Consider the following 27,666-nt stretch of genomic DNA (forward strand, 5'->3'; position numbering starts at 1 on the left):
GTGAACCAGTTTTGCCAAGACATCATTGCAATGATCTGTCTCTGCCCTTCCTGGTGCCGCAAAGTGCTGCTCTACTTCAAGCATGCTGGGTATTCTGCACCTCATTTCTCCAATTGGTGAGTCAGGCAGATTTATTTTACCCTTGACCTTTACATTATATCTATGGGAAAGCATCCCTCTCTGTCTGAAATCCACCCTCAGTGGTGAATAATTGAAAAACTGCCATCTATCCCCTTTCACCCCAGCTGTGTTCTGTATGGGCTTCTTTTCAATCACCCCTCAGTATGTCTGTGTGTGCATTTTATGAGCAAATTCTTATTGCTGATGTTTTCATTTCTGTTGCCTTTGTTTCACCCCACCTCTCTGTTTCTGTGTCCCTGTGCTTCCAGTTCATCCTGACCTATATCTTCATTGAGATGTACAACACCGAGCTGCACTATGGTGCCTACGTGTATCCTGCTGGGGCAAGGATCCCCATGTGGGCCATCAGCAAATAGTCTGGGACACAGACATCCGTATCGTCCGCCCCATTTTCTGTCTGTCATCACCCAGGCCATGTAACACTGCTATAGTAATTGCTCTAAGGCAGGTGTAGAGAACCTTTTTGCCATCAAGGGCCATTTGGATATTTATACATTTATTCTGGGGCCATATTATTAACGTGCTATTTTCTGCTTTATTCATGTTTTTATTCATGATGTAGTTGCATACAATTAAATCACTTTGATCAAGACTGAGAATGAATAAAAAAAAATTCACTAATGCGGTTAAGCGCTTTTTCGAGCCAACCATGGCTGTCGCTCCATCTGTATTAAGGTAACTTAATTTTTCAAAATGTAGCTCAAATTTGCTCATAGCCGAGACAAGTCCTCACCTCTGGTGCAATGCATGGCTTCCAAAGACAGTAATTCTTCCCTTGTGTCAAACTCCTCTAATACCACGCACAAATTGGGCATTATTTGGTGTCAGTCGTTTCATCACATGCCAAAGAGAAACTCAATTTCTTGTGAAGTTCTCCAATGTTTTGTGCCATGTCAGTCATCCGCTCCGTGACGATTTTTCGAGATAAACTGACACTTTGGAACAATTTAACTTTGTCTGGTGCTAGGAACGCTGCAGTGGCAAGGAGACACTCTTACAAATTCTCCTTCCGAATGAGGCTTCAGTTTCTTTGCGATAAGCTCGCGCACCACAACTTGCTTGCATAACCTCATTTGGATGGGGAAATGTTTTGTAAAGTCTGCTTGTTGGGTACCAAAACCCCGCTGAAGAGCAATGACTTTATCCACAAAAAGTTGTCCTTGCAACTCATTCAGTTTAGAATGTTTCGAGCTATAATGATGCTCCAAATCTGCCTTTTTCATTACTGCAAGTGCATCCCCACAAACTAGGCATACAGGTTTGCCTTTCTATATTAATTTGTCTTGGAAAACATTACACTCTGCATTGACTTGTCTTCTACTGTAGCCATTTTTCTGATGTACAGGTGCTCGATGATGAGCTGTCTGGTAGCGCCAAGGCCTTGGGGGAGGTGGATGGATTTGTAAAAATTAATTTGTGTAAAAACAATGTCTAGAGCTTTTTTTTAAATATAAATGTATTTATGAATTGGCTCGATGGCCTGATCAAACGGTATTGAAGGCCGTATAAGGCCCGGAGGCCGGATGTCCTAAGGGGACAAAAAGCTGTATTGAAATGGCTTGAATACTGGAGCCACACTAAGAACACATGAAACCCTTGAAAGTTTAAAGGCTGCCAGTGTGCAAATCATGTAGGACAGGAGTCACAAATTACATTCAGCCGTGGGCCGATATTTCCTCGAGCGGATGGTTGGGAGGCCAGAACATTAGTTAATTTGTACACTGCAAATTGACTGCAGTAATACCAAACAAAGTATTTGACAATGGTTCGGGATGAGTTGGACCGCAGAGTGAAGGAAAAGCAGCCAACCAGTGCTCAGAATATGTGGGAACTCCTTCAAGACTGTTGGATCATTCCAGCTGAACTGTCATCAAACCAAAGGGTATCTACTTTGAAGAACCTCAAATATAAAATTTTGATTTAACACTTTTTGGTTACTACACAATTGTGTTATTTCATAGTTTTGATATCTTCACTATTCTACAATTGTAGAAAATAGTGAAAATAACTCTTGAATGAGTAGGTGTCCAACCTTTTGACTGGTACTGTATGCGTTTTTGCTCAGAATAATCACTCGTCGACCGCCTATTGTGAAACCCTGGGTTTACATCAGTAAGGAAAATATACAAAGTCAAATCCCATTCATTATAAAAATCTAATCTCTTTCTCTCTCCATTCATTATTTTAAGAAATCTATTTGACCTCAATTCCTGGAGGGTGAACAACAATGGAGGGGGAGAGGAACGAGTAGAGGGTGAAGGCTCTTTTCACGGTAAACCTGACAGAGACACGTTCAACCTTGAGGTGGATTTCACAGCTATGACCTGGGAAAATGGGACAGGCATGACCCTTCACTGGTGGAGGTGGAGAGTGTATCATCACCTACAGAGCTGTGTGTATGAAGAGACCGATAATGGATTTCACTGTCCAGGAATCTTGCCCTGCAAGCCAGAAGGATACTTTTTTTTGTCATTTACTGTAATGAAAGGCCCCCTGCAGGGATGGGAGCTGGGATTAAACAAATAGGACAAAACACACTTCACGACAACACATGAAGAGAGCCCTAAAACATTATAGCAAGGCTGCAACACATGACTTGCAGCTGTCGGTTCAGGTCTTGATTTGCAAAAAAGTTGATTTGCTTTTCTGATATAATATACGGCTAATCTGTAAAGAATATGTTATTCCTGTTGTCTGTCTTGTTAGAGCTGCCAAATCCTGCACAAATAATAATTTTAGGTACTGTTACCATGCAGTTGTCGAAATAATTGATGCGGTGGTCTTCCAACATGGCCGCCAGGAGGCCTCGTACGTCAACCCTCTATTTTTTTGGGGGGGGGGGCGTCTGGTGGATGTGCGTCTGCAACCTTTTTCTGCGGTTTCTTTCTGCCGCGAGTCAGCGGACAATAGAAAACCGGGGTTGTACGATATCGGATTGAGATAAAATAGAAGAACGACAGTTACTGATTTGTATTTAGTTTTAATAATCTGATAACACACCAAGAAGCCACCCAGAAAACGCAACTCTGGAGCAGCACAGGACAAGGAAATTAAACCCAGCATAGAAAATGCCTCCTCGGACAAGCCTGATTTTATCGATAGAAAGGTAAACTTCCCATCTATCCATCGTATCTAACAAGATACCGAGTGAAATTAATTGTATAAAACACTAGCTGCCCTGTTATGTTACTGGCTAAAATTTTCTGTACGTAAAATTATAATTGGTAATTGTTTGCGAGCTAGTTACCAACAACATCCCATACGAAAACAGGTCGAGTCGAACAGCTGGGAAAACATGTTACTGTTGTAGTTACAGCATTTGGGAATATGTGGCATGCCACTCGTTTTGTTAGCTACTGTACGCTAAGAATCTTGGGTACTGTTGTCTTGCCAAATAAATGAGCTAATATGATGGGGCTTTCATATGTGGTCCTTCTGTAGCACAGTTGGTAGAGCATGGCGCTTGTAACGCCAGGGTAGTGGGTTCGATTCCCGGGACCACCCATACGTAGAATGTATGCACACATGACTGTAAGTCGCTTTGGATAAAAGCGTCTGCTAAATGGCATATATTATATTTATATATTATTAATATTATTATATTATTATATTATATGCCCCCCACTAAAATGACTCCAGTCGATTTGATCTCGGTTCATAGATATTATTTCCCACTTCAGTAATCTTCTTCAACATTCGTAAGTAAGCATGGACACAACATTTGGGACTGGATTACGCTTTCTACCAAATTCAGACTGGCTATCAATGATATCAAAAGTATAGCTTTTTAAGGCATGTTACGCTTACATTGTTTAAACCATGGAGTAAAACAAGCTTCTATTTTGTGTTCTGGTGTGGTATGACAGTTGAACTAAAATCAATGGGTTTTTATCATTATGTCCAAAAGGCATGTAGCAACTAAGGTTTACAGACAATGACTAAAACACACGAATGCCACAACTAACTACCTGTACTCATTGCTCCCCTCACAAATCATGACTGTCAAAACAGTGTATGGTTTATTTAAATGTGTCTAACTTTCTTTCTTTTTAAACTTTTTTTGAACCATCAGGCACAAAGAGAAGGATGCTGACTTTGTGACTGACAGATGCAGTGTGTGATCGTGCCTGGGCAATATGGAAGGCAGTTCAGGCCTCAGTGGACAAAGTCCCTGTACGTATCCACTCATTTGTCCTCAAGTTACTAATAGAAAATAAACTCTTTTTTTTTATCTACTAATACCATTTCTGTATGCTCTGATGGATAGAATATAACAAGTGAATAAACAACTGAACAATAACTATTTGTCTCTGATATACATTTTATTCAAGGTTATTCACAGAGAGATTGAGGATACATTACATTTTTCTTCTCTCTCTGTCAACACAGGACACTCAAAGGCTTTGTGGTGCTTGCTTGTTTGTGGCTGTGACTGACTTGGAAGTTGCAAGTTTTACCTTTCACTCAAGTCCAGAAGGCAGTGGATCTGAAGTAAGTAGTAGATCCAGGAGTACCAGTGGGGCCTTTGTCAGCGCCAGTGCCCAGATCAGATCAGTTCTTTGTTCCAGGTGGAAAGAAATCCTGCAGGGCTGCTGGATAATGTTCCTTTTGGCAAAAGGTGGGTCAGTGGTTGTTGATCACTAATGTTGCAAATGTTGTTTTTTTACAAGGCGAAGAGCAACAAAGACATACACTTTTCCTCTTCATGCCTAGTCAGAGTTCTGGCGAGGTGAGCTGCAGGTTTCTATCCATGGGTCTGTTTTCCCCCATGACGCTGTTAATTACAGGCCTGTGTTATGATACTGCTGCTGATGTCCATTGTCTGTGCTATCTGCAGGAAGGGTTCTAGCAGATGGGGGATGATGTGGTCATATCCTTCCATCTGATGGCATGTGTGTTCTGGAGTTCTTCATCAGGCGCTGCCCTCCCAGCCTGCTGCAGCCACTTTACAATAAGACTTTTTGACCTTCAGTCTCGGACGTCCCCTTCCTACTGCAAGCCTCATGCCCTCACATTGACATTCTCTTTCATTTACTTAAGACAAACACCCAATCCATCCACTTATAAGGTTGAGACGTTGTCATTTGTCACACAGAATAGGTGAGGTTCAGACAGTAAATTTACATGGCTGAGAATTCTGTGTTTGGGTTTTTTGTGTCTGTCATCTCATTGGTCATCTGTTGTACTTGTGTTCCAGGTGAAGAATGTGTACCAGACCAGTTTCTCTGCTTTTCTGGACTCCATACGCCTCTCTGGGACTCAGGACCTTCCTCAGGTAGGATGCAAAAACTGCATTAAATGCTGGAGCTTATTGCTATGCCCCAAGTTATATAGAAATATGTCAACAAACAATGGCCTCTATGGGACGGAGACCCGCAGACGGAGGACCGAGCACGCCCCTATTCACATCGATGGGGCTGTAGTGGAGATGGTCGAGAGCTTCATGTTCCTCGGTTTCCACATCACTGATGACTTATGGTCCAATCACACCGACACAGTTGTGAAGAGGCACGACAATGCCTCTTTCCACTCATGAGGCTGAGCAGATTTGACGTAGGCCCTCAGATCCTCAAAGTTTTACAGCTGCACAATCGAGAGCATCCTGACTGGCTGCATCACTGCTTGATATGGCAACTGCTCAGGATCTGATCGCAAGGCGCTACAGAGGGTAGTGTGTATGGACTAGTAAATCGCTGGGGCCGAGCTCCCTGCCATCCAGGACCTCTACACCTGGCCGTGTCAGAGGAATTCCCTAAAAATTGTCAGACATCGGCCACCCAAGTCAGTCTGTTCTCTGCTACCGCTTGGCAAGCGGTACCAGAGTGCCAAGTCTGGGACCAAAGGGCTCCTGAACAGCTTCTACCCCAAAACCATAAGACTGCTGAACAGTTAATTTAATGGCTACCCGGACTTTCTGATTTTCACCCACTACCTACATAGTACTTCAATCAATCAATCACCTAACCAAACCTACATGTACATATTACCTCAATCAATCCCCCCCAACTACCTCGTACCGGTACTCCTTGTGTATATAGCCTCTTTATTGTTACTATTTTAGAATATACACTACCGTTCAAAAGTTTTGGGTCACTTAGAAATGTACCTGTTTCTGAATTCACATTTTTGGTTAATTAAAATAACATCAAATTGATCAGAAATACAATGTAGACATTGTTAATGTCATAAACGACTATTGTAGCTGGAGACGATTTTTACTGGAATATCTACATAGGCGTACAGAGGCCCATTTATCAGCAACCATCACTCCTGTGTTCCAATGGCACATTGTGTAAGTTTATCATTTTAAAAGGCTGATTGATTATTAGAAAACCCTTTTTAATTATGTTTGCTGAAAACTGTTGTGCTGATTTTAAAGAAGCAATAAAACTTGCTGCCTTTAGACCAGTTGAGTATCTGGTGCATCAGCATTGGTGGGTTCATTACAGGCTTAAAATGGCCAGAAGCAAATAACTTTCTTCTGAAACGTGTCAGTCTATTCTTGTTCTGAGAAATGATGGCTATTCCATGCGAGAAATTGCCAAGAAACTGAAGAACTTGTACAATGCTGTATACTACTCCCTTCACAGAGTAGCGCAAACTGGCGCTAACCAGAATAGAAAGAGGAGTGGGAGACCCGGTGCACTTCTGAGCAAGAGGACAAGTACATCAGAGTGTCTAGTTTGTGAAACAGATGCCTCACATGTCCTCAACTGGTAGCTGGTAGCAGGGAAGAGGTGACTCAGTGATGCTGGCCTTCTAGGTAGAGTTGCAAAGAAAAAGCCATATCTCAGGCTGGCTAATAAAAAGAAAAGATTAAGCTGGGCGAAAGAACAGACACTGGACAGAGGAAGATTGGGGAAAAAAGTGTTATGGACAGACAAATTTGAGGTGTTCTGTGCTTGAGGTGTTCGGATCACAAAGAAGAACATTCGTGAGACGCAGAAAATGTTGAAATATGCTGGAATGAGTGCTTGACGCCGTTTGTCAAGCATGGTGGAGGCAATGTGATGGTCTGGGGGTGCTTTGGTGGTAGAGTGGGAGATTTGTAAAGGGATCTTGAAGAAAGAAGGCTATCACTCCATTTTGCAATGCCATGCCATACCCTGTGGACAGCGTGTAATTGGAGCCAATTTCCTCCTACAACAGGACAATGACCCAAAGCACAGCTCCAAACTATGCAATAACTATTTAGGGAAGAAGCAGACAGCTGGTATTCTGTATATAATGGAGTGGCCAGCACAGTCCCTGGATCTCAACCCTATTGAGCAGCTTGGCCGTATGGTACGTAAGAAGTGCCCATCAAGCCAATCCAATTTGTGGGAGGTGCCTCAGGAAGCATGGGGTGAAATCTCTTCAGATTACCTCAAGAAATTGACAGCTACAATGCCAAAGGTCTGCAAGGCTGTAATTGCTGTAAATGGAGGATTCTTTGACGAAAGGAAAGTTTGAAGGACACTATTTAAATTAAAAATCATTATTTATAACCTTGTCAACGTCTATATATAACTATATTTCCTATTTTGCAACTAATTTCATATATGTTGTCATGGAAAACAAGGACATTTCTAAGTGACGCCAAACTTTTGAACGGTAATGTATATACATACACACATAGAGTACCAGTCAAGTTTGGACACCTACTCATTCCAGGGTTTTTATTTATACTATTTTCTACATTGTAGAATAATAGTGAAGACATCACAACTATGAAATAACACATAAGGAATCATGTAGTAACCAAAAAAAGTGTAACAAAAATCCAAATATATTTTAGATTCTTCCAAGTAGCCACCCTTTGCCTTGATGACAGCTTTGCACACTCTTGGCATTCTCTCAACCAGCTTCACCTGGAATGCTTTTCCAACAGTCTTGAAGGAGTTCCTACGTATGCTGAGCACTTGTTGGCTGCTTTTCCTTCAATCTGTTGTCCAACTCATCCCGAACCATCTCAATTGGGTAGAGGTTGGGTGATTGGAGGCCTAGGTCATTTTATGCAGCACTCCTTCTTGGTCAAATAGCCCTTACACAGCCTGGAGGTGTGTTGGGTCAATGTCTTGTTGAAAACACATATGGAATCATGTAGTAACCAAAAAAGTGTCCAAAAAATCTAAGTGTATTTTATATTTGAGATTCTTCCAAGTAGCCACCCTTTGCCTTGATGACAGCTTTGCACATGCTTGGAATTCTCTCAACCAGCTTTATGAGGTAGTCACCTGGAATGCATTTAAATTGTTCCTTGTTAAAAATGAATTTTCCTCCTCAATGTGTTTGATCCAATCAGTTGTGTTGTGACAAGGTAGGGGTGGTATACAGAAGATGGCCCTATTTGTTAAAAGTCTATATTATGCCAAGAACAGCTCAAATAAGCAAAGAGAAACAACAGTCCATTATTTTAAGACATGAAGGTCAGAAAATTTCAAGAACTTTGAGTGCAGTCGCAAAAACCAAGTGCTATGATGTAACTGGCTTCACAGAGTTCAAGTAACAGATATCTCAACATCAACTGTTAAGTTTTTTACATTTTTATTTACCTAGACAAGTCAGTTATAACAAATTCTTCTTCACAATGACGGCCTACCCCGGCCAAACCCTGAACGATGCTGGGCCAATTGTGCGCAGCCCTATGGGACTCCCAATCACGTCCGGATGTGATGCAGCCTGGATATGAACCAGGGACTATAGTGACTCCTCTTGTACTGACATGCAGTGCCTTAGACCGCTGCGCCACTCGGGAGCCCAAACTGTTCAGAGGAGTCGGTGGGAATCAGGCCTTCATGGTCGAATTGCTGCAACGCAACCACTACTAAAGGACACCAAGTAGAAGAAGAGACTCGTTTAGGCCAAGAAACACGAGCAATGGACATTAGACCGGTGGAAATCTGTTCATTGGTCTGAGTCCAAATTTGAGATTTTTAGTTCCAACCGCCGTGTCTTTGTGTGACGCAGAGTAGGTGAACGGATGATCTCCACGTGTGACTCCCATGGTGAAGCATGGAGGAGGAGGTGTGGGGTTGCTTTGCTGGTGACACGGTCTGTGATTTATTTAAAATTCAAGGCACACTTAGCCAGCATGGCTACCACAGTATTCTTCAGCGATACGCTCATATAGATAGATGAAGTTGAAGTCGGAAGTTTACATACACCGTAGCCAAATAGATTTAAACCCAATTTCACAATTCCTGACATTTAATCCAAGTAAAAATTCCCTGTCTGAGGTCAGTTAGGATCACCACTTTATTTTAAGAATGTGAGATGTCAGATTAATAGTAGAGAGAAGGATTTATTTCAGCTTTTATTTCTTTCATCACATTCCCAGTGGGTCAGAAGTTTACATACGCTCAATTAGTATTTGGTAACATTGCCTTTAAATTGTTCAACTTGGGTCAAATGTTTTTGGTAGCCTTCCACAAGCTTCCCACAATAAGTTGGGTGAATTTTGACCCATTGCTCCTGACAGAGGTGGTGTAACTGAATCAGGTTTGTAGGCCTCCTTGTTCGCACACGCTTTTTCAGTGATGCCATCTATTTTGTGATGTGCACCAGTCCCTCCTGCAGCAAAGCACCTCCACAACACGATGCTGTCACCCCCGTGCTTCACTGTTGGGATGGTGTTCTTCGGCTTGCAAGCCTCCCCCTTTTTCCTCCAAACATAATGATGATCATTATGGCCAAACAGTTCTATTTTTGTTTCATCAGACCAAAGGACATTTCTCCAAAAAGTACGATCTTTGTCCCCATGTGCAGTTGCAAACCGTATTCTGGCATTTTTCTGGCGGTTTTGGAGCAGTAGCTTCTTCCTTGCCGAGCGGCTTTTCAGGTTACGTCGATATAGAACTTGTTTTACTGTGGATATAGATAGTTTTGTACCTGTTTCCTCCAGCATCTTCACAAGGTTCTTCGCGTCTCCTTCCTGGTCATGGTGTGGGGTGGCATTTCTTTGGGGGGCCGCACAGCCCTCCATGTGCTTGCCAGAGGTAGCCTGACTGCCATTCGGTACCGAAATGAGATCCTCAGACCCCTTGTGAGACCATATGCTGGTGCCCTTGGCCCTGGGTTCCTCCTAATGCAAGATAATGCTAGACCTCATGTGGTTGGAGTGTGTCAGCAGTTCCTGCAAGAGGAAGGCATTGATGCTATGGACTGGCCCGCCCGTTCCCCAGACCTGAATCCAATTGAGCACATCTGGGACATCATGTCTCACTCCATCCACCAACGCCACGTTGCACCACAGACTGTCCAGGAGTTGGCGGATGCTTTAGTCCAGGTCTGGGAAGAGATCCCTCAGGAGACCATCCGCCACCTCATCAGGAGCATGCCCAGGCGTTGTAGGGAGGTCATACAGGCACGTGGAGGCCACACACACTACTGAGCCTCATTTTGACTTGTTTTAAGGACATTACGTCAAAGTTGGATCAGCCTGTAGTGTGGTTTTCCACTTTAATTTTGAGTGTGACTCCAAATCCAGACCTCCATGGGTTGACAAATTAGATTTTCATTGATTCATTTCTGTGATTTTGTTGTCAGCACATTCAACTATGTAAACAAAAAAGTATTTAATAAGAATATTTCATTCAGATCTAGGATGTGTTATTTTAGTGTTCCCTTTATTTTTTGAGCAGTGTATATAGATTATATATAGCTGGCACTAATCAGGTGCCATTAATACAGGTAACGAGTGGAGGACAGAGGAGCCTCTTAAAGAAGAAGTTACAGGTCTGTGAGAGCCAGATATCTTGCTTGTTTGTAGGTGACCAAATACTTATTTTCCACCATAATTTGCAAATAAATTCATAAAAAATCCTACAATGTGATTTTCTGGATTTTTTAATTTTTTTATTTTGTCTGTCATAGTTGAAGTGTACCTATGATTAAAATTACAGGCCTTATCTTTTTAAGTGGGAGAACTTGCACAATTGGTGTCTGACTAAATACTTTCTTTGCCCCACTGTATGTATGTATGTATGTATGTATGTATGTATGTATGTATGTATGTATGTATGTATGTAATTATGTGTGTGTGTGTGTGTATATATATATATATATAACTCTGTATCAACAGTTTATACCACCCCCTTGTCTCAAGTAATGTAATTCCTCAGTATAGTGTGCTGTATGTAAGCACTATACTGTGTGCTTGCACAGACTTGACAGAGATAATAACCATGCCACTTTGTGAAACTGACCTATGATATTTGGTTGATACACCCCAGTGTGGGCAGACTACTATATGACATACTGATGTAGTCCATATAACTCATTAATGTATTTTCCTTCTCTTCATCGGAGGTTCACCCTTGGTGTCCGGTTGTATTACAGAGTCATGGTGTCCATGCTGAAATCGGTAAATTACATGGTCTTATTTAGGTTTTACCTCCATATTTTCAAATCTATTTTTCCCCTATAGGAAGAGAAGAGGCTGTCAGGGCAGAATTTCAGGTATGCAACTAACAAAATATGCTAATCTCACAATAATTAAAAGGATTAGTTCTTAAATTAGACTTAAACAAATACATTTTTTTTAAATAGTTGCAGTGTATACACAGTGTACTGTTAATCTATGGAGTGTGCTATTGCCCATTTTCTCTGACCTAAGTCATGTGATTTCCATGACAGTAAACTCCTTGAATGAATGCACATTCCACACCTCACTCCTAGCTTTTGCTTTGGAGGTCATAATGGCGGTAAGTCTCTCCAGTACCACATTCACTCACTGCTAACAGATAGTCATCTGGATGAACCTAGTATTGATCATTCTACCAGCCTTTAATAGCCATGTACTAACTTCTCATTGAACATTTCTAATAATATTGATAGAATTAGCAACAAACATGCATGTTACAATGTACAGTATATAATTCCCCTTTAATAACATGTATATATATACTGGATCATAATCAATTGGACACAGATGAGCAATCAATTGTCCAGTGCTCTTTCAAGAATAGTGGCTACAACAATGGTGGTAGTGTCCCCGTGAAGATGGACCTTTTTTTCCCGTGGATCCTGGATGTGTTCCAGCTGACAGCGTTTGACTTCTACAAGATGATTGAGAGCTTCATCAAGGCTGAGCCCAGTCGGAGTAAAGACATCGTCAAGCACTTGGAGCTCTGCGAACACCTCATCATGGAGACTTTCCTGGAGAAGGGTACGTTACTCACAGCCAGTCTCATCACCACATGGTACTAGGGCTGGTCGGTAAAAAATATATACCGGTATTCATTCACGGACCAGTTTGGATTTTTACTTTACCTTCTATAATGGTATTTTTAATGTTTGATTTCTTACAGTAAATAATTCAGTCATGACTGGGGAAAAATGATGACAATCATGTGTTTTTAGTGCCAGTAGGAAACTGCTAACACCTGAGAACTGCTAGCTAGCACAACAAGTCAACAACTTCGGGAGGGTAAGCTTGCCAAATAATTGAAAACAGTCAGGAGAATAGTTTTTTTTTTTTTTTTTTTGGGGGGGGGGGGGTACTAAGACAAAAGAAACGTGACACCGCGTGTAAGTTATAAAAGATAAAAATAAAAGTGAATGCTGTAATTCAACAAATAACTATGCAAATGGAAACCCTTGGTTGAGTACAAGATTGAGGCTACAAAAGAGGATTTAGATTCCTATGTAATGTTCTACAAATTGGCCTACTTCACTGTCAGTTTTGTCCTATTATTTTTGGTTGAAGTTTGGTTGAACAGTATAACGCAATCATAATGGAGAAAGCCCATTGAACACTTACAATTAATTTGTTGTCATGTACTATACATAAAGCGTGTTTAGAGGTGTATTACTTAGAAACATCAAGCATCAGCGTTTGTTGCTGACATGTCATCCCTAAGTTTTCTTATCTTGCCAATGAAAAAGTAATTAAAGTTGTTGGCAATATCAGTGGGTTTTGTGATTAATGAGCCATCTGATTCAGTGAATGATGGACACGAGTTGGCTTTTTCCCCCCAATTTAATTTGTGTTCCAAAGCTTTTTACTAACATTATTTTATATAATGTATTTGTCATAGTATAGTTTGTTATATTTATTTAGCTTAGTCACATGTTTTCTTAATTTGCAGTACGCTTGCCAATCAGTTGGGCTGCCAGACTTATTTGCCATACCTTTTGTTACGACTATCTGGAGTTTGTCGGTGATTTACTAGGAAAGAAGACTAGTCAAATTCCTCCAAGATTGTGTGTGTCTTTCAGAAAAACCCAACACATGCTCCAGGCAGAGAAAATATTTAGAAATGCCCAGACTTGATGCACTTAGCATTACCCTGGAGAACAAGCCTTTTCCTTAGTGTCTCTCCTTCCTAGTTCCTTGGAAAATTAACTCTTACATTCTCTGTAGACTATAACTTCTATAGCCTAATATTCTTAGCTGCACAATATCTTAATATTTTCTTCAGGGATTTGAGATTCAAACAAGGATATTTCTGTAAATCCCATGCACAAAACTGTCTTAAATGACACTTCAAATTTTCCCGTCTTTTGAGGCTATAAGAAATGTGTGTAAAGTGTCATCTTTTGAGCGCAAGCAGGGTGTTGAGTACATGAAGACATTCACTTATGTTTTGGAAAGATTGTGATAATCCAAAATTCTCTTATTCCACGTTAAGTAGTTTTCAAAGGAAATATTGTGTTTTTGTGTCCAACCTCAGTCCTCTATTGAAATGGTGCTTGGTTTGATTTGACTGTGTTCTTGGTCCATTTGAAATGGTCTACGGAAACCATTTCAGTTTACGCCCATGTTCGGACACCTTGATACCCACATACAGAACATGCAGTCTCTCTCCAACACACACACACACACATTCTGTCCTTTGGTTACACTGCAATTGTGGTGTTTAACTTCACCCTCCTAGCTCCCAGGCAACCCTCTCAATGCGTCTCATTGACCAGTTAACTAGTGTGGCATAATTGAAGCAAGGCAATATCCCGGAGCTGCTAGTAAATTTTACATACTGTAAGATAATTTATCTGGTGCCTGTTATCTTCTATACATTTATACTTGATCTAGTTTCAGTGTTAATTAGGTTGTTCCTGTCCGTTACAGTACTCAGCCTATCACTCTTCCAGTGTTTTATAGATGTGTAGGACTGTTTGACTTGTTTTGTGTTTATATCACCTCTTGTATGTTCGAGGATTGGTGCCAAATCCCAACAGTCAGCACACTTTCCCCACAAAAGCGTGTGCTCACTTGACTGCTTTGGTTTCACAATCCTTCCCATCAGGTGAGTGAGTAGTGAAGAGCAGTGTGTCTGTCATGTAGTTTAACCCCCAGGGCCCAAACTGCATGGTGATCTTTCAGCTGAGAGAATGGGAAGTTTACCAACATAGATATTCTCATAGTAAAGCCATGGATTGCTCATATGTATCACCTTACATGGTGTTAACAAAGAAACCCAGATATGAAATACTGAGTTGAAACCCAATCTATGAATAAATATAACAGGCCAGATGTTTCTCACATTTCCCACATGGCTGATGCTGTTGAGCAGTTTTCTGGTTATAGCCCTCGGATGTGGTTGTCTGGTTTTCTATGCATCTTAACAGGGCCAGAATGTGTTCATAGCCTTTTCTCTTTGGTTTAACTTTGGGGGTTTTCTATGTAACATAGCTAACCAGTGATCTTAGATCAGGCTTAAATCCACTTTCTTACTTTGTTTTTGTTTCACACTCTTAGTCATTGTTATGGTCTCTATGGCGACATTGGTTATGGTGTGCCACTCCTTAAAATAATGATTCAACCAGTTATCACTGGCTAGCCAGACGTCCGTTATCATGCTTGGTAATGGTTTGAGGTGGTTTCTGTGTGCACTAGCTATTTGTTGTTAGTTGTATGATTCATGTGAGCAGGGGAGGATGTATTATTGCTACGCTAGTGAGGCAATGTCATAAAACTGAAAGACTGATAACCACCTACCTTTGTAAAATGCTCTAAATATCTCAAGATATTTATTACCCACAAATCAATATATGGCATGCAAAGGTAAATTTGGGTAATGTCATACATTTACCACCATTTGTTCATAGTGACTTAAGAAAACAGATGGGAACTTGTTTGCTTTCTTTTTATTCATTCAAGGCACTGTCACTATTGGGAGAAATAGTTTGCAAGTCAAATAACTTGCACTATAGTGCTATTTCATAATTTTGGTTGTTAATCCACTGTATTTAGTCACAGGTAAAACACTGACAACTGCCTGGTATCAAGTCTTTCAATAGAACAACATGTAGAGACCCCGGCCACTGTTTGACAAGTCACAAAGTGTGTTGTGGGTACATTTTCACTTTTTTTTGTTTTGTTTTGTAAATCTGTAGCTCCAGGGTTTCCTCACCCAGACCTGCATCATGTAGGCTAATCCTCACACTCGACACTGCTATTGATGCAATACTTAAAGGAGTACTTCTGGATTTTGTTAATGAGGCCCTTTATCTACTTCCCCATTGTCAGATAACATTTGTATTGTTCTGTGTCCAGTATGAAAGAAGTACGAGGTAGTTTTGCAAGCCTATACTAACTAGGATTTGCACAATGACTGGAAGTCTATGGGTATCTGCTAGCATGCTAGCCAAAATTCCAAAGTACCCCTTTAACACGAGAACACTCAGAGCTGAGTCACTGTACTTAGTGCAAGGATGGGACCCTTAATGCAACCGCTCTTTAGGGTTTTCTCACTTTGTTCCTGTGATGCCATGGTTCCTATAGAATCCACTCAAGACCACTCATCTCCCATCTGTTACGATCATCTGGGCGTATTGCACCAAATATTGACTCACTGAAATATTGATGTCAAATATCGCACTGATTCCTCATTAATTTGGCTCATGTGGGTGATGTCACACGGTGGACTCTAGGTAAAATTGAGTCCTTGGGTTGTTCTGAATTATGCTCTGGCTCTGCAGCATGTTTGTCTGAAGACCCTTGTCCAGCTTATTCTTGTTGCGAACCGCCATAGATTTACGTTTGATAGAGTTCTGGATTGTCTCGGAGGTGAAGTAGTAGATGACTGGGTCGAAACAGCAGTTGCTGACCGCAATGCAGAGGGCGATGGGGTAGATGGTCCTCACCACCGACTCCACAGCGCAGCCCTTCAGAAGCTTGGTGCGGACCAGGGCATAGAACACCAGGTTGACGTTGTAGGGGATGAAGCAGAAGCAGAAGATGAGAAGATGGACCACGATCATCCTCAGGATGTTGGTCTTGTTGAGCTGGCCCCCACGGCTGATAGCCTGGGGCTGGCGCAGTGTCTGGAGGACCGAAACGGAGCAGAAGATGTTGAGTAACAACGGAATCAGGAATCCCACTGTCTCAATAAACACCACCACCTTGGACAGACTGGACTTCCACTGCTTGTTGGAGAAGTTTTCAAAGCAGTAGTTGACGGAGGAGTTTTTGTACCTGAGCGAGGTGGTGTCGAGGAGGAAGCCTGTCGGAAGGCTGCCAGACAGCACCAACACCCAAACAGCGCAGCAGGCCAACTTGGCATTCCGCTTCGTCCGCAACGCCTGCGATCGGAATGGGTGGACGATGGCCAGGAAGCGGTCCACGCTGATGCAAGTGAGGAAGAGAATGCTACCGTACATGTTGGTATAGAATAGGGAGACAGAAAGCTGGCAGAGCCCCCTGCCAAACGGCCAATCCTGGTTGATAAAATAGAAGATTCTGAAGGGCAGGGTGAGGACGAAGAGCAGGTCGGACACCACCAGGTTCATCATGTAGGTGGTGGTCTCGTTGCGCAGCTTCAGCGTGCAGGCAAAGATGTACATGGCAGCCATGTTGAAGAGCAGCCCGACTATGAAGACCAGGCTGAAAACTGCTGTGTACAGGGTATACTTAAAGCCATCACTCTTAATACAGCTCATGTTGTTTTGGGTCAAACCAAGAGCACTGATGCCATCAGTCTCTAGAGTGCTATTATGCATCTTTAGAGAGGAGTAGAGGATGGGAGTGTTGCTGAATGTCAATACAACAATGGGAATGTTTTTGTGGAAAGCATCGATCACTTGTACAAGTTAATTCCAAAGAATGGAGCACTTAATTTCAGTCCTTCATTTCATCAGTTATGTCATTTCCAATCTTCCCCCAGCATAAGGGAATACTAGCTCAAATAATAACCACACCTTCTCTCGTATCCAATGTTCATAAGCACAATGTCCTCATGTGAACACCACCATGTCCAGTGTTTTTAAAAATAACAAGTAATTCCATCAATACCTGTGCTTGTATCCAAAAAGACAAGACCAGTCCCCTGTTAATCCATTGGTACGTGTTTGATGTATCACGTAATTCTAAGATCCCAAGCCTGTTTTTATGTCCTCTGTGAGCAGCCTTGATGTTGGCTTCTCGGAGTCTGGATCATTTCTCCTCTCACCCCAGAGTCGGCAGTGTTTCTTGCTTTAGTGAGAGAGGGGGAGTCATGTGCCTCTCCTTGGGTCTGTGAGCTGAGCGTCTGAGAGGCTCTGTGCTGCCTCTCTGGGTCCCTCCAGGCCTCTGGCAGCCCTCTTCCTGTCTGATCCCGCTGCAGCCCCTGGGGGCATGGTGCTCCGACTGACCCTACACTTGTAGACAGATGGGCTCTGCTGTAGACTGTCTGTTCTGTCCACCAGAAAATACAGCCTTTCCAGGCCTAACAGTCAGTGGAGTCAGTCTTCTGTTCTGAAGCTGTACCACAGACTGAAGCTTAACTGACTACTTGCTTACACACTGGGAGGAGTAGGCTACCACCCATCCAAGGCCCTCCCACATCTGACTGCTTTAGCTATGTAATCACCTTCGAGATTTGTCTCTGGCTGGGCTTGGCGGGAGACGGGTGGGGTTCTGAATGTTTAAAGACGTCCTCCAGTAATTATTTATTTAATTAACTTCTCCTGTTAGTTTATTTATACTTCAGATATCTCTAATGTACACACACCAAAGGGTAAAACAATATGTTTTGAGAAATCATTTTTTTTAGAAAACTGGATACTTCAAGGAGTTGGTTTGATGAAGTTGTGATGTCATCGGCCTCCCCCCTTGCTTGAGGGAACAGTGGAGCAATAGAGAACAAAAGGGGAAAGGCTCACTTCCGCACTTGTGCCATGTCGTGACTTACCTGGACTACCTATTGATTTGCCTTTTTGTTGAGTAAATCAGGTGTGAGGTGAAAAGGATTTGTTAGCTTGTTTTGGTGCCCTTTAGCATTCTTTCAGGATCTCATGAAAATATCAATGAAATGTATGTAGGGTGTTTTGTTCAAACTTTCAAATTCCTTTATATATTGGATTTTCATCTAAGAGCTAGCCTACTCCCGAACAGTGGACATTTTTCAGTTGATTGCTCTATTTGGCGAAAGGAGTCAATTAAGTCCTACTCTCCTGTCAGCCCCAGAGCACAGTGTACTTTCTATTAGTCAATGGTGTCAGTGGGCAGCGGCCTCAGAACGACAGGAAGGGGAAGGTTCCAGTGATGGCAAGCCTGAGCGTGCAGACTAATGAGATGAGGCAGGGGACTAGGTGCGGTTTTCTCTGACGCAGATACAGATGTGCTGTATGCTTGTAGTTATGTGCATGTGGAAATGCATGTATTAAATAAAATATCACACCTTTTTGATTTTCATTCAAAATGCTGCTTGAAAAACAGCCTCATTGTGTCTGTGGCTGGATATAGTTGCTGGTGAAGTCTCACTGTAAACCATGTAGGCCTACTCGTACAAGTACTATGGCTAGATGGTACACTATCCTTCTCTCATTACATATCAAAGCTGCAGGCTAAGGTTAAATCTAGACTAGGTTTCCTCTATCGTAATCGCTCCTCTTTCACCACAGCTGCCAAACTAACCCTGATTCAGATGACCATCCTACCCATGCTAGGTTACGGAGATGTAATTTATAGATCGGCAGGTAAGGGTGCTCGAGCGGCTAGATGTTCTTTATCATTTGGTCATCAGATTTGCCACCAATGTTCCTTTTTATATAAAGGTTACTTAATTTTTTTATCTAACTTTCATAAACACACACTCCTCCATACATCTATGAATATACACTACCGGTCAAAAGTTTTAGAACACCTACTCATTTAAGGGTTTTACTTTTATTTGTACTATTATCTACATTGTAGAATAATAGTGAAGACATCAATACTATAAAATAACATAAGGAATCATGTAGTAACCAAAGAAGTGTTAAACAAATCAAAATATATTTGATATTCTTCAAATAGCCACCCTTTTGTCTTGATGACAACTTTGCACACTTGGCATTCTCTCAACCAGCTTCATGAGGTAGTTAGTTACCTGGAATGCATTTCAATGAATAGGTCTGCCTTAAGTTCATTTGTGGAATTACTTTCAGAACTGATTGGCTCAAACACAATGTTGTGACAAGGGAGGGGGTATACAGAAGATAGCCCTATTTGCGGTGTGGGTGAATGGATGATCTCTGCATGTGTATTTCCCACCGTAAAGCATGGAAGAGGTGTTATGTTATGGGGTTGCGTTGCTGGTGTTACTGTCTTGATTTATTTAGAATTCAAGGCACACTTAACCAGCATGGCTACCACAGCGATATGCCATCCCATCTGGTTTGGGCTTAGTGGGACTATCATTTGTTTTTCAACAGGGCAATGACCCAACACGCCTCCAGGCTGTGTAAGGGCAATTTGACCCAGAAGGAGAGTGATGGAGTGCTGCATCAGATGACCTGACCTCCACAATCCCCCGACCTCAATTAAATTGAGATGGTTTGGGATGAGTCGGACAGCAGAGTGAAGGAAAAGCAGCCAACAAGTGCTCAGCATATGTGGGAACTCCTTCAAGACTGTTGGAAAAGCATTCCAGGTGAAGCTGGTTGAGAGAATGCCGAGTGTGCAAAGCTGTCATCAAGGCAAAGAAATATATTTTGATTTGTTTAACACTTCTTTTCTTTTTTTTTTGGTTACTACATGATTCCATGTGTGATTTCATAGTATTGGAGTCTTCACTATTATTCTAGTAATAGTAAAACTCTTGAATGAGTAGATGTTCTAAAACTTTTGACCTGTAAGGTAACTAAAGTGAATAATGTTTCTGATAAGATCTGACAACTGTGTTCCAAAGGTCAAACCCAACATGACCAATGGCAACAAGGAACAGGGGTTGTTAACCCTGTGGGTTAAGCTAGCCTCATTGAATAGGGGTGTGAAATTCTCTTGTTATTATAGGAAGGAACCTAGTCGGTAACAATTTTTCAAATGTGTCAATGATGAATTAATCTATTCTTGACAGTCCGTTGAAGGCTAAACAACGTTTTTGACCCTGAGAGTGGCTCTGGCAATAGTCAACTTGTTCTGGATGGGGTAGGGCAATATAAACTGCTTGTTCCATACGAACACACATAATGTTCAGGATTGTAGGGTCAAAACAGACACATTCTTTCCCCTCTTGCAGTTGAACCCTTTGTCAGGACAGCATACTTGAGATTGAGGGAATAGCTGAAACCAGAGTCATTCAGTGTTTTCTTCCCTCAGTGCAGTCTGAGGACACAGCTGGGCTGTAGAATAACCATTAAAGAAGGCGGTTCCGTGTCTAATTTCGAGTCCTGTTATGTGGACCACATAACAGTGAAAACACAGGTTAATTCCAAACAACTGTCACTCACTGTGCTCCCATACATTAGCGCACACATCCAAATGAACTTATGGTCACTTCACATCAGGGGTTAGTTTTCAGAAGTCTGCATTTTCCAAATCCAGACCCTTCCGGAAATCTGTGTTTTTAATAGATTTCACCTGCATTCTAATTAAACACACTAACAATGAATACATGGGTCCACTCAGGAAAATATGGGTCAGTTAAAGAGGGTGCTATGTGGAAACAACTTTGTTTTCTTTAACCTATGTCATTGTAAAACCAGCAGCATACCACTCTGCATCCCACTGCTGGCTTGCTTCTGAAGCTAAGCAGGGTTGGTCCTGGTCAGTCCCTGGATGGGAGACTAGATGCTGCTGGATGTGGTGTTGGAGGGCCGGTAGGAGGCACTCTTTCCTCTGGTCTAAAAAATATTCAAATTCCTTATGGTAGTGATTGGGGACACTGCCCTGTGTAGGGTGCCGTCTTTCAGATTGGACGTTAAACAGGGGGCCTGATTCTGAGGTCATTAAAGATCTCATTGCACTTATTGTAAGACTAGGGGTGTTAATCCCGGTGTCCTGGCTAAATTCCCAAGCTGTCCCTCATACCGTCATGGTCACCTAATCATTCCCAGTTTACAATTGGCTCATTCATCCCCCTCCTCTCCTCTGTAACTATTCCCCAGGTTGTTGCTGTAAATTAGAATGTGTTCTCAGTTAACTAACCCGGTAAAAAAAAAAAAAAAAGTAGTCACAACATTCATTCATCTGAATGATATAATAACCTCCATTCTTGTACTCAACAGTGTTGATGAAATACAAATGCTGTAGGTGCATTGGAAAAATTACAAGCTCGCCATATGCATTTAATGAATTCATTATTCAAAAGGCACTCGCACATCTGAGCAATCTATTTTGCAGGTGCATGGTAACAGTTGAACAAGATGAAGGAAAAGGGAAACCGCACACTGTATTCGTCAGAGCTTTTGTGTGTTTTTTATAAATGGCACCCTTATGTAGACCTAGCCCCACCCACATCCGTTCCTCGCATCGAAAGGGGTTGGATTTCATTATTTTACATTCTTCATTGTAACCACAATGTAACAAATAATCTAACTCTGGTTCAAACGAACTAGTGTGAATTGCTACAACATTGTCAACATTAAATATGCACACTTACATGCTGACTAGAGCGAGCACGCACGTGCGTTCGTGTTGATTTTTGTCCATCCACAACAGATGCGTTCAGCACGTGCAGGTTGAAACATCAAAACAAACTCCACCGCCTATATTCATTTGGGGACCGGTCAAAACGCATGAAACATTCATGTCCATTTAGACAGCTAGCTCGCTTGCTGTTGCTAGCTAATTTGTCCTGGGATATAAACATTAGGTTATTTTACCTGAAATGTAGAAGGGCCCTGAGGTTTGTAGGGCCCTGAGGTTTACCTGGTCAGAAAAAACTTTGTAGTCCACCTCTTTCTCAGATTATTTGTAGGTAGGATGAAGGGAAAGGGGGCCTGGGACTTCATATAGGAAAGTATTGAGAGGGAAGTAGCCTCCAGTCCTACTCTGAAATCTCCTTGGTATTATATGGGCAATGTTCCCCCCCTAAGCTGTGCCCATGTGCAGACTGCTACACAGAAGAAATATCAGCCCACGCAGAGAAGCACGAGGTTGAACCTCACTCAAATTTCTGGTGTTTTTCCCCTTAGTTCACATTATCAACATTTCTCTTTACTGTGGGAATTGGGATCGAATCAATGCAATATTAGCCACTTTCAATGCAACATACCGAAACAAAACGAACTAGACTTAGTATGCAAAACTAACAACGCAAGATATTTTTTTGTAGGCAGAACACATTGGAGTAGGATTATGTTGCATTGACATATGACTCAGCCCGTACTCTACACAGACCGGTGCCGCATAACCAATCAGAACTGCAGTAGGTCTATATGCAAATAGACCATTGCCATATGGATCTGTGCCATTCTCTTTGAATTGGACTGTGTTTATAGCATGAGCGGTCGTGAGTAGATGCACTTGTTTTGAGATCAAAGCGAGAGCTGCATGTAGCCACGTGCACATTTGTTCATATCCTTTGCTAGTTAGTAAGTTTTTAGGCCTCTTATAGATCATTTGTAGTCAGCAATAGGGGAGTGATCGCTTCCTACACTAGCACCAAACATGTACATTTCTAGTACATGTTGAAAAGTGAGTCAGGTAAAGAGCTTTTTTGTCTTAAAGGGGCAGTGTTGTAATTTTGAGAATGAGCTAAGTAGCAAATAGGCAGAGGGTAACATCATTTGTCTGATTCTCTGATAATGGTATGGGAATAATAATGCATTTTTATTTTGTAAAGTGGTTTCTTGCATCAAACAACATTTTCAGTCACCTCCTTTTGTCTGAAGGACAAGTGGATAAACAGGTTAATCGCAAGCTCTGCATGCTTTATTTTTTAAATGTCTCATACCATGTGAACACCACACATTGGCTGATGGTAGGCTTAGATTATGATCAAATAGCCATAGTGGCCTACTTGACCACCGTCTGTAACGTAAAGTGGGTACAGCCTCAGTGTTCACAGTAATCATGCGCTGTAATTTTCACAATGTTCAATTTGCTCCGTGCCAAAAAACATTTGAGGGAACATTGTTTGAGTATTGTCTGTTATGCTAGCTATTTTTTTATGTAGAATTGGGCAATATTACTGTGGCATAGTCTATCAAGGATGATTGACAGCCATCGTCAATGGTGACGACATTGTAATGTGACAACAGAAGATGCCTATTTCAACTTGACTGGCACCATGCAGTATAAAGAGCAAGGCAGTGCATGGGTGACATTCACAGTAAATTGCTATTTGCTATGTGCTATAGCCTATTCAAATAAATGTTATATTTACAGAATGCAAGAGAACAATGTAGCACCAGCTGTTCTGGATGACTGTGATAACGCTCTCGGTAGCCGATGTGAGTAAGACCTTTAAACAGGTCAACATTCACAAAGCCGCGGGGCCAGACAAATTACCAGGACATGTACTCAAATCATACATGGACCAACTGGCAAGTGTCTTCACTGACATTTTCAACCTCTCCCTGACCGAGTCTGTAATACAGTTGAAGTCGGAAGTTTACATACACTTAGGTTGGATTCAATAAAACTAGTTTTTCGAGAACTCCACAAATTTCTTGTTAACAAACTATAGTTTTGGCAAGTCGGTTAGGACATCTACCTTGTGCATGACACAAGTAATTTTTCCAACAATTGTCTACAGACAGATTATTTCACTTATAATTCACTGTATCACAATTCCAGTGGGCCAGAGGTTTACATACACTAAGTTGACTGTGCCTTTAAACAGCTTGGAAAATCCAGAAAATGATGTCATGGCTTTAGAAGCTTCTGGTAGGCTAATTGACATCATTTGAGTCAATTGGAGGTGTACCTGTGGATGTATTTCAAGGCATACCTTCAAACTCAGTGTCTCTTTGCTTGACATCATGGGAAAATCAAAAGAAATCAGCCAAAAACATTGTAGACCTCCAAGTCTTTCATCCTTCAGCAATTCCCAAATGCCTGAAGGTACCACGTTCATCTGTACGAACAATAGTACGCAAGTATAAACACCATGGGACCACGCAGCCGTCATACTGCTTAGGAAGGAGACGCGTTCTGTCTCCTAGAGATGAATGTACTTTGGTGTGAAGTGTAAATAAATCCCAGAACAACAGCAAAGGACCTTGTGAAGATGTCCCGCTCCGTGGATCGACGACTCATTGCGAGCTCACAGAACAGGGCTCCGGGCAGCCGAGCGGAAATGGAGGAAAACTCGCCTCCCTGCGGACCTGGCATCCTTTCGCTCCCTCCTCTCTACATTTTCCTCCTCTGTCTCTGCTGCTAAAGCCACTTTCTACCACTCTAAATTCCAAGCATCTGCCTCTAACCCTAGGAAGCTCTTTGCCACCTTCTCCTCCCTCCTGAATCCTCCTCCCCCTCCCCCCCTCCTCCCTCTCTGCAGATGACTTCGTCAACCATTTTGAAAAGAAGGTCGACGACATCCGATCCTCGTTTGCTAAGACAAACGACACCGCTGGTTCTGCTCACACTGCCCTACCCTGTGCTCTGACCTCTTTCTCCCTCTCTCTCCAGATGAAATCTCGCGTCTTGTGACGGCCGGCCGCCCAACAACCTGCCCGCTCGACCCTATCCCCTCCTCTCTTCTCCAGACCATTTCCGGAGACCTTCTCCCTTACCTCACCTCGCTCATCAACTCATCCCTGACCGCTGGCTACGTCCCTTCCGTCTTCAAGAGAGCGAGAGTTGCACCCCTTCTGAAAAAACCTACACTCGATCCCTCCGATGTCAACAACTACAGACCAGTATCCCTTCTTTCTTTTCTCTCCAAAACTCTTGAACGTGCCGTCCTTGGCCAGCTCTCCCGCTATCTCTCTCAGAATGACCTTCTTGATCCAAATCAGTCAGGTTTCAAGAATAGTCATTCAACTGAGACTGCTCTTCTCTGTATCACGGAGGCGCTCCGCACTGCTAAAGCTAACTCTCTCTCCTCTGCTCTCATCCTTCTAGACCTATCGGCTGCCTTCGATACTGTGAACCATCAGATCCTCCTCTCCACCCTCTCCGAGTTGGGCATCTCCGGCGCGGCCCACGCTTGGATTGCGTCCTATCTGACAGGTCGCTCCTACCAGGTGGCGTGGCGAGAATCTGTCTCCTCACCACGCGCTCTCACCACTGGTGTCCCCCAGGGCTCTGTTCTAGGCCCTCTCCTATTCTCGCTATACACCAAGTCACTTGGCTCTGTCATAACCTCACATGGTCTCTCCTATCATTGCTATGCAGACGACACACAATTAATCTTCTCCTTTCCCCCTTCTGATGACCAGGTGGCGAATCGCATCTCTGCATGTCTGGCAGACATATCAGTGTGGATGACGGATCACCACCTCAAGCTGAACCTCGGCAAGACGGAGCTGCTCTTCCTCCCGGGAAGGACTGCCCGTTCCATGATCTCGCCATCACGGTTGACAACTCCATTGTGTCCTCCTCCCAGAGCGCTAAGAACCTTGGCGTGATCCTGGACAACACCCTGTCGTTCTCAACTAACATCAAGGCGGTGGCCCGTTCCTGTAGGTTCATGCTCTACAACATCCGCAGAGTACGACCCTGCCTCACACAGGAAGCGGCGCAGGTCCTAATCCAGGCACTTGTCATCTCCCGTCTGGATTACTGCAACTCGCTGTTGGCTGGGCTCCCTGCCTGTGCCATTAAACCCCTACAACTCATCCAGAACGCCGCAGCCCGTCTGGTGTTCAACCTTCCCAAGTTCTCTCACGTCACCCCGCTCCTCCGCTCTCTCCACTGGCTTCCAGTTGAAGCTCGCATCCGCTACAAGACCATGGTGCTTGCCTACGGAGCTGTGAGGGGAACGGCACCTCAGTACCTCCAGGCTCTGATCAGACCCTACACCCAAACAATGGCACTGCGTTCATCCACCTCTGGCCTGCTCGCCTCCCTACCACTGAGGAAGTACAGTTCCCGCTCAGCCCAGTCAAAACTGTTCGCTGCTCTGGCTCCCCAATGGTGGAACACACTCCCTCACGACGCCAGGACAGCGGAGTCAATCACCACCTTCCGGAGACACCTGAAACCCCACCTCTTTAAGGAATACCTAGGATAGGATAAAGTAATCCTTCTCACCCCCCTTAAAAGATTTAGATGCACTATTGTAAAGTGGCTGTTCCACTGGATGTCATAAGGTGAATGCACCAATTTGTAAGTCGCTCTGGATAAGAGCGTCTGCTAAATGACTTAAATGTAATGTAAATGTAAGATGCTGGAGGAAACCGGTACAAATGTATCTATATCCACAGTAAAACGAGTCCTATATCGACAAAAGCTGAAAGGCCGCTCAGCAAGGAAGCTCCAAAACCGCCATAAAAAACCCAGGCCACTATAGTCCCTGTGCCCAAGGAATCGAAGGTAACCTCCCTAAATGAACTGCCCTGTAGCACTCATGTCGGTAGCCATGAAGTGCTTTGAAAGGCTGGTCATGGCTCACATCAACAGCATCCTCACGGATACCCTAGACCCACTCCAATTCGCATACCACCCCAACAGATCCACCGATGACGCAATCGCACTCCACACGGCCCTTTCCCACCTGGACAAAAGGCACACTTATGTCAGAATGCTGTCCATTGACTACAGCTCAGCGTTCAATACCATAGTGCCCACGAAGCTAATCACTAAGCTAAGGACCCTGGGACTAAACACATCCCTCTGCTACTGGATCCTGGAATTCCTGATGGGCCGCTACCAAGTGGTAAGGGTAGGCAACAACACGTCTGCCACTCTGCCATCCTCAACACTGGGTCCCCCATATTATTTTAGTAATGTGCAACCTACCTCCATCGCATAGTAGCCTCGGCCTAATAAGTGAGGAGGATGTGAATCAGTTTAATTATCCAGTTCTATGGACAGCAAAGATGCTTGCTCTGCAGACTGTAGCAGTGCCAGCGAGTTCCATGCGCTTCGGCACTCAGGCCTACTTATCTCTTTCGTGCCACGGTTACACCAGAGTGGAATAGGCTACTAGAAGATATTTGGCTACACTATACTCCCAAGTTTTTGTCAATGTCATGGTTCCTCTTGTGCCTCTCATAGCATGCGAGCTCGTGCTAGCTGACTCTTATTATTATTATTATTTTTAATGGATGGCCACTAGGGGGGCGATAATTGTCTACCAGATCATGATAGGACAAAAGTTGACATCGCCCAACCCTAATCTTATGTCAACCCAATTTATGTAGACTAGTAAAACTCATAACCCATACTCCTACTGGCTGCCCCTCACTCTGTTAGCAGCTTTGGGCCTGTGCGTTCTTATCTGGTTTAGACATGCTCTGAATCGCCCTTTA

General features: G+C 42.9%; 1 protein-coding gene, 2 long non-coding RNA genes and 1 pseudogene across 3 annotated transcripts in view; 3 read left to right on the forward strand and 1 right to left on the reverse strand.

Moving 5' to 3' along the window:
* Positions 1-2,314, forward strand: part of LOC127906314 (uncharacterized) — an 8,965-nt gene extending 6,651 nt beyond the window's left edge. Inside the window, exons 2-3 of the long non-coding RNA XR_008060876.1 lie at positions 10-116; positions 390-2,314. This is a non-coding gene — a long non-coding RNA (uncharacterized LOC127906314). The remainder of the gene's footprint in view (positions 1-9; positions 117-389) is intronic.
* An 822-nt stretch (positions 2,315-3,136) lies between these two features.
* The window catches only part of LOC118391246 (uncharacterized), a 28,052-nt pseudogene continuing 3,522 nt past the window's right edge, over positions 3,137-27,666 (forward strand).
* Positions 5,380-25,702, forward strand: LOC118391245 (uncharacterized). The gene is made up of 5 exons (XR_008060875.1): positions 5,380-5,416; positions 11,549-11,580; positions 11,758-11,825; positions 12,053-12,289; positions 19,738-25,702. It is a non-coding gene; the product is annotated as an uncharacterized LOC118391245 (long non-coding RNA).
* Positions 15,196-19,237, reverse strand: LOC118391244 (lysophosphatidic acid receptor 6-like). Its single transcript, XM_035782430.2, has one exon. It carries the CDS (start codon positions 17,062-17,064, stop codon positions 15,979-15,981), a length of 1,086 nt encoding a protein of 361 aa, XP_035638323.1. The 5' UTR covers positions 17,065-19,237; the 3' UTR covers positions 15,196-15,978.

This window comes from Oncorhynchus keta, chromosome 12 (assembly GCF_023373465.1).
Source record: "Oncorhynchus keta strain PuntledgeMale-10-30-2019 chromosome 12, Oket_V2, whole genome shotgun sequence".
In the NCBI taxonomy this organism is placed as follows: Eukaryota; Metazoa; Chordata; class Actinopteri; order Salmoniformes; family Salmonidae; genus Oncorhynchus; species Oncorhynchus keta.

Bases quoted from the DNA above. Each gene is read 5' to 3' on its own strand.
- LOC118391244 (XM_035782430.2), bottom strand. From the start codon at position 17,064: ATGCATAATAGCACTCTAGAGACTGATGGCATCAGTGCTCTTGGTTTG.